Below are 14609 nucleotides of genomic sequence, written 5' to 3' on the forward strand. Positions count from 1 at the left end.
AAAAAAAAAAACCTCTCCAAAAAAAAAAAAAAGAGCTGAGAGGGTGGGGACATGAGGTCTCCCCACAGAGCAAGAAATTTCACTACATGGTGGTTAGACCCTCGTCTTTGGTCAATCTCATGGTAAAGTAGTTAAAAAACAGATCAAATGGGGCAATTCATGTTTCTGTAATGGAAGGAGAAAATTCTCACTATTAAATAGACCCAGGATAGGGGCCAGCAGGTGGCATGGTGGTTAAGGCGCTGGACACTCCTGCATGGCCCACCAGGGTTCAAGTCCTGAATCTGGTGGCTTGCTTTCTCACTTCCTCTCTCTCTCACTCTCAACCTCTGTCTCTCTCTGGTCAAATTTAAAAAATAAATGAATGAATAAATAAATTAAATAATTTTAAAAAATAGACCCAGGATATTGATTTCTGAAGCTCTGGGTCAAAGATGTGGATGTATTTATTAAGCCTTTGGATCTATACTATCCAATTACCCAGGAGAAAGTTTATACCATTTTTAAACTAGAATTGTAGAGTACGGTAATGCCTTTTTTTGCGTGCACATCAGAAAGCCATCTAAAAACCAAGGGCTTGCAGCAGTAGATTTTCCTGGCACTGGTCAACTGATCACCCTCTAACCTGAGCTTCCATGCGAGCTCGACGCTCTAAAAAATCCTCCTTCTTCTTTCTCATGTTTTCATTCTCTTGTTTGGCTTCTGACACAGCTTGAAGAAACTGATCAAAAATGCCAAAGAACTCATCTGGCTGTATTTTGCCAGCCTCTTCCCCAAAGTGCTTTACTGCTTTTGTAAACTGGAAAAAAAGAGAAGATGTAAAGAAGGTCAGTGTTCCAGGAGAATTCCATGATCAAATATAAATCTCTCTAGATGGATTAAGCTCAAATGAAGTCAAATATAACTTGATGGGTTTTAGTGAGCCTATATTTAACTTTGCCTGCAAATCTATTCATCTAAAGTAAAAATTTTAATGCCCCTCTTTTCAAGCCATTTATTCCTGTCCACCTCATTTCAGCTTACCATCTATGATTACCTCCTATGACTTTTTATTAACTAAACAGTAGTAAAAACAAGAAAGCAAAATATCGTAGAGCAGAACACCCGAGACATAAAACTAATAGCAAACTCAGCAGGGGTAGAGAAACTTGTACTTTTAACTTTTCTTTGAAGTAGTTTAATATCATTTATTGGTGCCATATGGTTAATATTGAAAGCAAATGGGATCCAGTGCTTCTTAGCTGCTTTTGTTAATCATAAATAATGCTCGTATTGTCATGATGTTATGATATTTTCCAGACCTTAATTAGAAAACATTAACTGATTATGGAATCTTTAATGCAACCCCAAATTTATGACTGAGAATATAATTTTATTCCAAACCCTTTGTTTCAGAACCTGTTTCAATGCCAATCTTTTTGACTAGCCAAAATGAAAAATATAAAGGAAGAATTTAAATAATAAATACATGTATAAAGTAACAATAACATATCCAGTCTCTCTTTTTTTTTTTTAAAGAGATTTTTGCTATAGGGTACATGCCCTCACCAGAGAGAGGGAGACAGAAAGTGAGAAATCACCCCCTAGGGAATATGGCCACTCCATAATCTCTTCTCCTCTATTCTGACCTTGGGGTTTTGAGCATGCACGCACAGGCGCCCAGTGTGAGTTTCAAGCTGCCAAGTACAGGACTCATACCATGGGCAGCCACATGGAAGTCCAACACCTAAATTACTACGCCATCTGCTGGCCCCCAGTCTCTCTGTTAATTGCTTCTGTTTTTGGTTCTAGTGGTTATCTTTTTTTTGGAGAGGTTTTTGCTATAGGGCGTGTGTGCTCACTAGACAGACAGAGAGAGACAGAGAGATAGAAAGCGAGGAATCACCCCCCAGGGGGATGGTCATGCCTCAATCCCTTCTCCTCCGTTCTCCTCTCGGGATCTTGAGCATGCACGCACACGCGCCTGGCGTGAGTTTAAGCCACCGGGTCCAAGACTCGAACCGTGGTCGACTACATGGGAGTCCAGCAACATAGCCATTATGCTAACTGCTGGTCCCCTAGTGGTTATGTTCAAAATGAGATAATATGCTTTCAAAATACTATATTTAATGTTACTTATAACTACCTAAATAATACTCAATACCAGTCAAATTATTGAAATTGTACTTCCCTCTGTGTGGATCGAATGCTGCTACTCCTAAGCTAGAACTATACTCCTAGCTCAAAGTTCACATGAATTATTTTTTCCTATGCCAAATTAACTATTTAAAATTTTTCATATTTTTAATTTCCTTCACATTTAGATCATAATGTGCTTTTGCAATTCCCCCCAGACCAATAGTTTCTAATTGATTTTACTTTTCTCTCATTACTTGTGTTAAGTTTGTCTGATATTCCAGTTATTACTATCAACCTTAATGGAAATGTTCTGAATATTTATTCTCAAAATAAAATACTTTCAGGACCGGCAGTTGGCGTAATGGCTGTCACTGGACTCCCATGTAGTCGACAGTGATTTGAGTCTTGGATCCGGTGGCTTAAACTCACATTTGGCGTGCGTGCGTGTGTGCCCAAAATCCCAAGAGGAGAATGGAGAAGAAGGAATTGTGGCATGGTCATGCCCCCTGGGGGTGTGATTTCTCACTTTCTGTCTCTCTGTCTCTCTGGTGAGCTCACACACACAGGAAAAAAAAAATCTCTCATAAAATACTTTCGACTGAGTGCATCTATAATTATATGATTTTTATAATTATTTCACATCTTTAAGTTTATAATAAAAATATTCTTTTTGCCATTTCTCTTTTTACTGAGTATTTCTTTTCAATGCCTTACTTATTTGGACATATTCTATTAGGAAATAAGAGTTCTTTAGGGAAAAACATAACATTCTTCACATGCCAAATACAGTACTCTGGCTTTTTCCATGGTTTTATAAGCTAATTTCCAAAAGTTCTGGTATGAACAAATAGCAACAGACAGTCTGAATTTCAAAAATATTTAAGTTTGTACACTCCAAACTGTCCTGAATGATCTTTTCATCTAGGAATTCTAGTGATGATGAAGTCATATATATTTTAGTCTTAGGAATCTAAAGAAAGCCAGGCCCAGATTAAAGTTCCCATACTAAAAAGCAAAAAAATAAAGAAGCAAGGGGACCAGGAGACGAGGTAGTGGTTACGTAGCTGGACTGACACACGGCCACCTGTGGTTTGAGTCCTGTACCTGGGTGACTTGAAACATGCTAGGTGCATGTGCGTGCATGCCCAAAATCCCAAGAGAAGAATGGAGAAGAAGGGATTGCAGTGTGGCCATCCCCTCGGGAGGTGATTTCTCACTTTCTGTGTCTCCAGTGAGTGCATGCGCCCTATAGCAAAAATTTCTTTAAGAAAAAAAAAAAAAAAAAAAAGAAAAAAAAGAAAGAAAGAAAGGCAAACAAAACCTCCCAAACAACAAACCAATAGTGGTGGTTTATGTTTAAAAAACTAGCCATCTAGTTGATTCTTATAAAAGTGCTTGAGTCCTTGAATGAAGCAGGTGCTTGCTGTATCGGCTGGCTGGGGTATTGGCAAGGGCGGAGAGAGGTGGGTCTTTTCCTATTCGAAGTGCGTATTCCAAGGTGGTGAGGCACACGTAAGACATGGATGGGGCTTTTACAGCAGAGGTTTGAACTATGGTTGCTGATATCAGCTGACTTGATTACCATTTTGGGATGTCGGAGATTGGATCTCTAATCATGGTTATTTGCATAAATAGTGTCTTCTTATTTACTTACTAAGATGGAAGAGGGAATTTAAAATTAAAATGAGCTGATAATCAGTCTTCTGAACATTAACTGTTACTGCAGTTTGAATGTTATGTTCCCACCCCAAACTTGCTGTAATTTGAAAACTGACGTGGCACTACTGAGAGGTGGGATATAGTGAGAGGTGTTGGGACAGTGGGGCCAATTCTGCCCGATTAGATTAAGGCCATCACAGTGCTTCCTAATTAGTTCCCACGAGAACAGACTGTTATGAAAGCAAGTGAGCCAACCACAGGTCACTCTGCACACACCCACTGACCTTGCTACTTCTCTCCATCTGGTGATGCAGAACCAGATTCCAGTTCTATGCTCTTGGGCTTTCCAGTCACCAGAACTGTGAGCCAAATAAACCTCTTTTCTTTATAATTCATCCAGTCTCAGATATTTCTGTTATACCAATAGTAATGGACTAACACAACTGGTATGGGTATGCCCTTACCTTAATTATCACCCATACCTTTAACAGGTGACCACAGAAAAATGATATCAATTTACTCAAGTGTTGAAGGAAAGATTCAAATAAAAGCAAAAGTGTGTTGTAGCAAGTGAGAGATGGACAGTGTAGAAGAGCAAGCGGAGTGGGGTAGAAGCTCTACCATCATTTATAAACAATGATAAGGGAGAAAATGAGAGCATGTGTATATGTATAGGTACATGAATGCATATGCATTTGGGAAGTGGAAATAACCTGAGAGAGAGTAAGAAGGGGTTGGGGTGCTATTTCAAGTTCCTGGTTATTAGCCATTCAAACCTTTTGGAAAATAAAATTTTGAAATGGAAAAAATAATAAAAAGAAATGTCTTACTAGAAACAAAACACCTCTTGTAGTGAGGCTACAAATTAAAAAATATTTCATTTAGTAAGTTCTGCTGGAGATTTACGGAAGTAGTAGTCTGTGCTGGAGCTCTAACTCAGAGGAATATATTACACAGAGGTGATAAGGCACATGGCCTTAATCACATCTGATCTCAAATTCTAACTTGCCCCTAGTTTTCATCATGTATTCTTTTCTAGTTCCCAAAGATAAGAACTTTAACCCAATGTCAGCCAAGAGGAAATTGTCATAGTATTGACTGGCTTTATACCATTCAGCACTTTCAAGATCTTGTTAACATAATAGCAACATACGCCAGTGAGACAAAAGGGTATGTTTCAATTAATTGCAGACCCGGTCATGGAAATACACCTATGTTACACAGAACAAGGAATCTGGAAAACCATTGTCTGCTACTTGATTTCCTATGCCATGATATTTGGATTTCATTCCTGAATGATATTTGGATCTCATTCCGGCTGTTTCCTGTAGAGTATGATATCAGCCAGCACCAAATTAAAGCCCAGCCCTGTTAAACACACTCATTGTGCAAGAGGGAAATTTACCAGGTCTTTAGCTTCTGCTAGAAGATCTTCAACGTCAGAGAAGCTGAAGCTGGCTACCGTGATAAACTGGCTGACAACGGACACAAACTTATCTCCAGGCTGTGGTGGTTGAGACTTCTGATATTCCAGCTCCTTAAACACAGGAAATAGACACTGTTAATGTCAGCTTCAATTACAGACATACCTGTCTTATATTCCGTATGCCTCAAATTGAATATCTCTGAGTGGCAGATACCTTGAAATTTGCTCTACAACCTTTTGTGACACTCTAGTTCCCCCTGCCCTTCCTCCCACCAAACCAGAGCCGTTTCCATGTGCACGTGCAAATGGCAATTTAACCACTCAGCTGAGTACTTTATCAGTATGATTCTTCAAGAAGGCTTTAGAAAGTAGGCAGAGCTGTATTCGGATAAAATTAATAGCGGTTAAACAAACAATAAGAGTAAATTGGACTCAAAGGATTTGTGAGTAAAAATAAGAAACTGTTGATAGTCTATGCTCAGAATTCTGGTGCCTTGATATTTTTCCTTCTTTTCCCTCTCCACCATGTCTATTTATTTCCTAAACTAGAATCTAGGCCAGTAGAATTTTAACTGTAGCTTTTCCTTCCTTAACAGTCCAGAGTTCTTTTTATTTCTTTTTAACACCTATTATGCATGAATTCATAGGGAATAGGGTCCAGAAGCTCAGGCTCCTTTCCATTGGCTCTCACAGAGTGTGCTTCTCTGGGTGGAGGAGGCTGGTGTTTTCATTGAATCCACGTACTTTCTCTTTGACTTTGTTTTCTTTTAAAGAATTATTTATTTAATTTATTTATCATCATCATTATTATTATTATTATTTTTAAATTTGCTACTGGGCACATGTGCTCATCAGAGACGGGGAGAGAGAGAGAGAGTGAGAAAGAAGCTGACAGGTCCAGGACTCTACCTGCGGTTGGTCACGTAGGAGTCCAGTGCCCCAAGCACCAGGCCACCTGCTGGCCCCTTCCTTTGTTTCTCTGATCATATTCCTTCACACATTTTTGGAAGCTATCTCTGTTCTTAGAGTGCTTTATATGTGCAATACCCACATTAATTCTCCTGGCAGGAATCTTGTCCTTAACTTGTTTACAACAATGCCAACAGCATGCTGGGTAACACTGTACACACTTTCAGTGTTGTCATGGTAACATTTGTGGAACATTCCTTTTTGAACAACACCCATTCCCTGAATGTCTCAATATCACCTTTCTTGCATTTCATTCGCATGTATGTCACCAAAGGAACAACCACTTGTTTTCTAAAAGGCCTGGAGAACATACATCGGGTACCTCTTTTCTTTCCCATGTGTTCGTCATTTTGGTGAATTACTGGAAGATGGCAGCTCTGGCCAAAAGCTCACTATAGTATTTTAAAAAAGGTCATCTATTTCTTGAGAAAGATGCATGCAAACATCCATGAAAGGGTCTTATCCCACTATATTTCTCCCACCTCAGCTGTACAGCCAGTCAGGATCACAGGCACACCTGTGGGCACACTTGGCCTGTGATTTCAGCTTATATGGAGGTGTGTGTGTGTGTGTGTATACACACTCATATGTATAAAATATTATTTACATATAATCTGCACCATTTTTCTTCTTGGCCATACCATTCAGCTTTTGTAAGTGGTAGGCAGGACAATTAGTTTCTTGTTAGCTATCCATATTCTTCATTACCACAGTAATAAGTCCATAGATCATTCAAGCAAAATTTCAATCACTAATTTCAACCATTGCCAGATGAATGTTCTTACTGAAAACCTACAACACCTCTATGAGCGAGGCATCATAATCTCCATGGTACGGACATAATATAAAGTTTAGAGGAATTTTTTTTTTTTTGAGAGGTTTTTGCTATAGGGCGCGTGCGCTTGCCAGACAGACAGAGACAGACAGAGAGACAGAAAGCGAGAAATCACCCCCCAGAGGGGATGGTCATGCCGCCATCCCTTCTCCTCCATTCTCCTCTTGGGATCTTGGGCACGCATGCACACGCGCCCAGCGTGAGTTTTAAGCCACCGGGTGCGGGACGCGAACCGCGGTCGACTACGTGGGAGTTCAGCAACATAGCCATTATACTAACTGCTAGTTCCCAAGTTTAGAGGAATTAAATTATTTGCCCAAAGTAGCTGCTCTGTGATAGGGCCCAAACGTGAATGCAGGTCCATCTGATGCCAGAGTCTCAGTGACAACTATGCCTTATACCAGCTGACTCTCACCGGACCTGCGCTCATTTTCTTCTGCACTTGTGTTGGCAGACACATTTGCAAAGTGGTGAGTGGGGATCACAGGCTGGGGGTGCTGGTTTAGCTCCCCCACTACTTAGGTTCTTAAACATGATTGCTCTGGTTTGCAATCTCTTCATTTTAGAAAAGAAGGCAATATACACATTACCAGGAAAATCAAATGAAATAGAGGAAGTGAAAACTTTTGTAAAGAGGCTGGCTCTGAATGGAGGAAATCGCCACGATTCTATTACTTGGCCTAGAAAATGCATCCATGTGTGTGTTGGAAGCGGAGACGAGAGGTCATTTAAAAATGTCTCATTACTGTATAATTACATAAGAATTTCATCTCTAATACTTTCAAAGAATATAATCAACTTGTGCAAAGCACAATTAGGACATAAAAAATATTTGGACAGGCCATGCTCTGCCTTGCAGTGTTTTCGTACAGTGCTACACTTTGGCATTTAAGCTGCTGGCGGGGGTGGAGGAGGGCTTCTGTACCCCTTTTCCTATGAAGAGTGGAACGCAGTGTATTTGACCCAGCGGATAGAGAGCTTTCAGCAAAAACCATCCTTTACGCAAAACACAAAACTTTCTTGGAAACTCCCTTGCTGTGAACCTGCTCAGATGCACGAGCTGGAGTGTCCATCATCAGGCCTCAGGGCTGTTGCAACTGCTCTGCTAGTCTCAAAGAAGCCCTCTCCCTCCTCCCAGGAGAAAAGGGCAACAGAGTGAAGGTTATAAAACCAGCCTCGGCTCAAGTGCCCGGATTCAATCCTGCCTGTGAAAGCAGAGAAGGGGCATCCTATGGGCCCTGCATCCCTGTACCCACTGGGCAGAAGAGTTCACTCACCAACTCATCTCCTTTTATTTAAACAGCCCTTTCTCCCTTTCAAAAAAAAAAGGAAAGCCTCCTATCTTCCTTAACTCATTAAAATCAAACAGAAAAAACTGGAGAGTACAACAGTGGTTACTAGAGATAAGAAAGAATATGGAGGACAGATAGGGAGAAGCTGTTAATCAATGTAAACTGCATTTAGAGGAGAGGAGTTAAGTTCTAGTGAACGTTTGAACTGGTGGCTATGCAAATTCTCCTGATTCGATTAGAACGCATTACATTCCGATCCTGAAAAATCACACTGGAGGCCAGTTCTGTGGTAAGGTGCTAGGAAGCTAGGTTTTGCATGGCAACCGTGGTTCGAATCCCCAGCCTGGTTGACCTGAAACACACTGGGTATGTGCGCAAGTACCCAAGGCTGGAGCAGTGTGACCAGACCCTGTGACGCGTGTTCATCCCTCTTTATCTCATATTCACCTGCACACACATATGCTCGATCGTGAATAATAAGTGCACACAGACACACACACATACACACACTATACCCCATATATACGTGTGATTATTATTATTTTATTTCTTTAGTGTTTTATTTTGCCTTAAGACATATGTACTTGCTGGAGAGATAGAGAGACAGTGACAATGAGAGAGAAATCACCCTTCAGGAGGGATGGTGGTCGCACTATAATCCTTTCTCCTCCTTCCCCCCTGGGATCTTGGGCCTGCATGAACATGCACCCAGAGTGATCTTCAAGTTAATGGGTCAGGGACTAGAACCACAGTCGGTCATGTGAGAGTCCAGCAATGTAACCACTATTCCATCTGCTGGCCTCAAATATATAATTATTATGTCAGTTAAAAATAAATTTGAAAAATTTGAAACCAGAAAACTTAGACCTTGTGACTTTAAAATTTTCATTAGAGGCACGTCTTTAAAGAATTCAATACTTTCTATGATGTAATACTGCAATTAAAAAGAGAAAAGGAGGAAGGACGGTTGTGGCATTGCTGGTAAATGGTGTGGACGACACTAATAAGAGGCACCTCTCCAAGCTGTCTGTGGATCAGTTTCCTTCACAGAGCACAGAATGGAGCTGCATCTCTCCTGACAAGGATGCCAGCACACGGCTCTGCTATCTGACTTTCAGACCCTGACCCCCATCATTGGAGGTAGCATTTGGGCAGCACCCACATGGCATTGTCATATTTCATTCCATTGTCTCCTCTCTGCTTCCAGTGGCCTGATCCACTTCCCTTCCCCTGAGGCCTGGGTCTAGGTTGTCATGTATGGGATGACTTCTCTTCTAGGCACCTAAGTTAACCCCTCTTCCTTCTTCTTCTTTTTTTAAAAATAAGAACCTCCTTTTTTAAAAGATTTATTTATTTAACTTTATTTTATAATACAAAATATAAAATAAAATAAAATAAATAATTATTATTTTTTAATTTGACTAGAAAGAGACAGAGCACGAAAGGGAAAGTGAGAAAGCAAGGTGCCCGGTCTGGGACATACAGCACAGTTGGCCATGTGGGAGTCCAGCGTCTTTAAACACCATGCCACTTGCTGGCCCTGACCTCACCTTCCTTCTAAGCCTTAGCTCAAAGTTCTTCTCTTCTGAGAGAGAAGCTTTCTCCAATACACTCAGTATAAGTACTTTGGTTTCCACAAGCCTCCAGGCCACTAGCCCTTCAGACTTCCCTCCAGCCCTCTTCCTCAGGACTCCTTAATAATCTCTGTGCTTATCTGGATGAGGCCTTGTTGAGGGAACTGGCTGTTCTTGACTACTGCAACACCCAGAGGGCAACCCCTCACCCTGAGCCAGGACTGTCCTCCCAAGAGATTGTTCAGTAAATACTCCCTGCTAAGGACCATCTCAAAGATGACAGGGAAGTTGTATGGATCTGCTGAAAGTGAACATTATATACCAGGGGACCTCAAAAAGTTCATGAAAAATGGAATTAAAAAACAAGTTTATTTTGGTGCAAAAAATTGAAATTCATGTATACCTTTTTCATACTATGTTTTTCTATGAACCCTTTGAAGACCCTTTGTATTAAGAGAACATGGAACCTGAGAGGGGCGTTGAAGATCATCTGGCCCAACCCACTCACTTTTAGTGAGTCCCACGTTACAGGTAAACTGGTGGCACTCTCCCTGCTCCTGCTCCACTGACCCAGCCGTAATGTCCTGCTACCTAGAGTCATGTTGCCAGGCTAACCAACAGCCTGCATTGGCTTCTTGGTAATTGCAGTTCTGTTTCATAAACCAATAGATGTTTATCCTGGGCATACTCCATGCAAGGCAACCAGCAATTCATCTGCTGAAGTCATTAGCACTAGAGACTAAGAATTACAACAAGAAACAGATACTCACTGTCTCTACTGCTTTCAAGCCACTCCTCAAGGTACTTATTTCTTTGTCCAACTCAGTCATGCTGTAAATAGCAACATTTTAGTAATTAATATCTGACATCTATGTATTAAATATATGATGGGTTTTAATACCTCATGCTTGGGAGTCTGGACTATTTATGTAAAATGTTAAAAATTCCCTTTTGGTTCAGATCTCCCAGAAAGACAATAGCATGTTAAACTTAGGGAATTTAAGTGTGGAATTATGCCTTTTGTTTTCCATAGACAGCAGGTGCATTTTACAGGTAAAACATAGCAGACTAAAAATGTCTCCCATCTATACAAAAATATTTTTTGTTTCAATTGCACACACGCACAAGAAAAAAACCCATGTCAACAAATTATTAGAAAAAAAACTTATGTTGAAAAATAAAATTATGTAGAAAAAATCTCCTTGCTGTACTTGGCTCCCTATGAAAAAAGCAAAAGAAAATGGCTTATCCACAATCACATTCACATTGTGCTCTTTATAATTAGCACACTGCTTTACATTAAGGCTCTGGTAACACTGATATTACAAGGTAATGGATGATATTTCCATCAACCATGATTTGTCTAAAGGTTATAATACTTAGTTTTTATTTTTACTGCTTAGAGAAAGATTCCTGGTTTTTAGGCTATAACACCTTCTATTTCATGGCTTTTAAGCTTTAGGGATTAAAACAATGCTCACAGATAATTCATGACATACAGAGAAACTTACCAATATTTCACTTATTTTAACATTTTAATTCCAAGCCTTACATAATATGTTTCTACCAAATTCTGCAAACAGAAGGAAATAATTAGCCTGCTCATCATGCTTTTCAAATTCACTGCAAAAAGATGTAGTTTAAATGTATGTTCAAAAGAAGAGAGAGCCAAGGGGAGGAAAAACAGCAAAGAAAATTGCTTGCTCCCCAGTTTCTGAAACGTGGTGTGAAGTTTGCAGTAAAAGTTTGGCAACTTTCCATTTTATTTTTAGTTTCGTGATTTGCATAAAGACTGCTTCCCATTAAAGGGTTGCCTTGGTTTCTGGGAGTGTGCACATGTGAAAATTCCTAGCAACGCCTTACATTTAGGTCTTCTATTTGTTTAACCATGGATCCTCGTTTAACTTAGGGCGCTCCTACCTGTATTTAGAACTGCCTTTTAAAAGTACTAGTAAAACCGCATTCCTTTCCTTTACTCTTAATAACTCAGAAAATTAGGTTTTGGGAAAGTTAAAAATGGCATACAGCAGTCTCCTGGAGGGGCTAGAATGAATATATATTTTAAACCTTGTAACACATTTGAGTGATTTGGATACCATTCAAACTTTACTTCATATAACTCTTCAGGGGAAAACAAACAGAAGGACCCACTTCCTGTGATGCTAAGTCAAGAGCTAATGTACAGTCCAAGTGATTTAAAAAACTGAAACAATTCATTATAAGTACTTACTTGACTTTCGCTGCTTGAGGAATATCCCGCAATTCGTCATTTAGATTGAGAACCTTAGGGTACTTATTTTCCACAATAGTTATCAGATAGTGCAAAAGGGTAATGTTCCTACAATTAAAGAAAAGTATTAGACATGGTTAATATCTGCGTATGATTTGTAAAGCTCAAGTGGTAGAACCCACCATAATGCTACATTCCAGCACAAACTTTAAAAATTGGAGGCCCTGCGGATGTCATAATGGCTATGTTGCTGGACTCTCATGTCATCAACAGCAGTTTGAGTCCCGAACTTGGCAGCTTAAAACTCATGCCTGGTACATGTGTGTGTATGCATGCCCAAAATCCCAAGAAGAGAATGGAGAAAGGATTGCAGCAAGGCCATCCCTCCTGGGAGGTGATTTCTTGCTTTCTGTCTCTCTGTCTCTCTCCAATTCTCCAGTGAGCATATGCACCCTATCTAAAATATCTCTCTCTCAACAACAAAAAAAAGCAAGTCCTGGAACCAGCAGATGGGATAATGGTTGCATTGCTGGACTCCCACATAGAGGGCCACAGTTCAAGACCTGGACTCAAGAGGCTTAAAACTCATACTGGGCGTGTGTGCATGTGTCCCCAAAATCCCCAGTGGAGAAGGAAGAGAAAGGACTGAGGCATGGGCATCTGCCCTGGGAGGTAATTTCTTGCATTTGGCCTCTCTCCAGCAAGTGCACGCACCCTAGAGCAAAAATCTCTCTCTCTTAAAACAAAATAAAATTAAGTTAAAAAAAAAATAGAGGTCCTGCAGGCAGGAATTCTAAAGAAAAGGGTCTGCTAGAATCAACGTGAGTATTACATAAATATGTAAAATGTTGCAAATATGTATACTTTTTTTTTTTTTTTGAGAGGGTTTCGCTATAGGGCGCCTGCGCTCGCCAGGAAGACAGAGAGACAGAAAGCAAGAAATTAGCCCCAGGGGGGATGGGCACGCCACAATCCCTTCTCCATTCTCCTCTCGGGATCTTGGGCATGCATGCACACGCAACCGGCATGAGTTTAAGCCACCAGGTCCGGAACTCAAACTGCAGTCAACTACATGGGAGTCCAGCGACATAGCCATTATGCTAACTGCTGGTCCTGAGAAGCATACATTTTCTAAAAAGGGGATAAGAATTCCATTTCTGGCCCATCATGAGCATCCTTCAAAATCTGGGTAATGTGGGGCCAGGTGGTGGTATAGCGCCAGTAAAGAGAGATACTTTGTGAGGCTGACCAACATGAGGAGGTTCCAGGTTCACTTCTGGAGCCCTCCCTGAGCGCACTGGTCATGATCTAGGGCTGGCTGAGGCTGGGGATGGACTGCAGTGTCAAGATCCTGCTGAGGGTGTTGTCTCCCTCTTTCTCTTATGGAAGAAATCAATACAAATAAACTTAAAAAAAAAAAAATCTGTGTATGGATCAGCCTCGTAGCCCAGTAGTTAAGGGAGCTAGATTCTAATGATTGGCTGTACTTTGAATCCCACCCTAGTTGGCTTCAAAAGCATGACAGATATGTGTGTGTGTGTGTGTGTGTGTGTGTGTGTGTGTGTGTCCAAAATCCTTACAGGAAGGAGAAATCAAGGAAAAGAATTGCAGTGTGACCTTGCCCCATGGGGAGAAGGGAGGTGCACATTTACTCTCTCTCTCTCTCTCTCTCACACACACACACACACACATGCACGCACACACGTACGCCTGCCCTCTTGGCAATAAGAGAAAGAAAACCAAAAACATCTAGGTAACACCTAGACAGGTGAAGGAAGTGAACCTGAACTACTGCCAATAACGATAATCTCAAGTTTACCTTCACCGTGGGTCAAGTCCCGAATGGGCTATGCCCTGTGAGCTCATAACAAACAGGATGGGGTTGGGTAGAGTGGGTGGAGAGGAAGGGATGTTTAATCTACCGAAGAAGACGGCTATTCTCAAGCCTGAGAGTACAGAGCAGCGACTCACTGACGGCAATTACTGGTCATTTTTATTTAAGGTTTCATCCAAAGGGTGGTCAGAAAGCTCAAAAGCCTCTTTTCCAGGGGCGAAACTGGCAGTAGGCCATAACTCTAGCAATCACATAGATGATACCCTCGTGGCCGCGAATCTGCTTCCTAATTTTAGTATCACCCTCAGCAGTGACAACAGTTAGCGGTGCCAGTTCCGTCTCTGGTGGTGACAGGGCTGAACTCAGACTGACCTGGATTGAAAAGGTGGTGTCTGATAACACTATCTATTAGGCAACGCTGTGGGAGTCTGGCCCCACTGTCACCGACTACACCACACATTACAATCACCTGGATCTCAGAAATTCATTTTACTGGAATGAGGTGGGACCAGGCATGGTGGTTTTTTTTTTTTTTTTTTTTTTTTTTTTTTTATGGGGGGGGTTTTTTTACACACCGGTTTTTTTTTTTTTTTTTTTTTTTTTTTTAATGGGTGGGTATTTTTTAAACTACCCAGTGATTCTGCTAATGTGCAGTCAGAATGAGGAACTCCT

General features: G+C 40.8%; 1 protein-coding gene across 5 annotated transcripts in view; it reads right to left on the minus strand.

Annotated features, from left to right (window-relative positions):
- Positions 1–14609, minus strand: part of DAAM1 (dishevelled associated activator of morphogenesis 1) — a 206134-nt gene that overhangs the window by 3697 nt on the left and 187828 nt on the right. For all 5 annotated transcript variants that reach the window (XM_006144833.3, XM_014586410.2, XM_014586413.2 and 2 more), the window contains 4 exons: positions 12104–12211; positions 10644–10704; positions 5183–5314; positions 626–799 (listed from right to left, as the gene is read on the minus strand). In XM_006144833.3, the coding sequence (XP_006144895.1) occupies positions 626–799; positions 5183–5314; positions 10644–10704; positions 12104–12211 (475 nt within the window). The remainder of the gene's footprint in view (positions 1–625; positions 800–5182; positions 5315–10643; positions 10705–12103; positions 12212–14609) is intronic.

This window comes from Tupaia chinensis, unplaced genomic scaffold (genome assembly GCF_000334495.1).
Source record: "Tupaia chinensis unplaced genomic scaffold, TupChi_1.0 Scaffold000133_1, whole genome shotgun sequence".
Classification (NCBI taxonomy): Eukaryota; Metazoa; Chordata; class Mammalia; order Scandentia; family Tupaiidae; genus Tupaia; species Tupaia belangeri.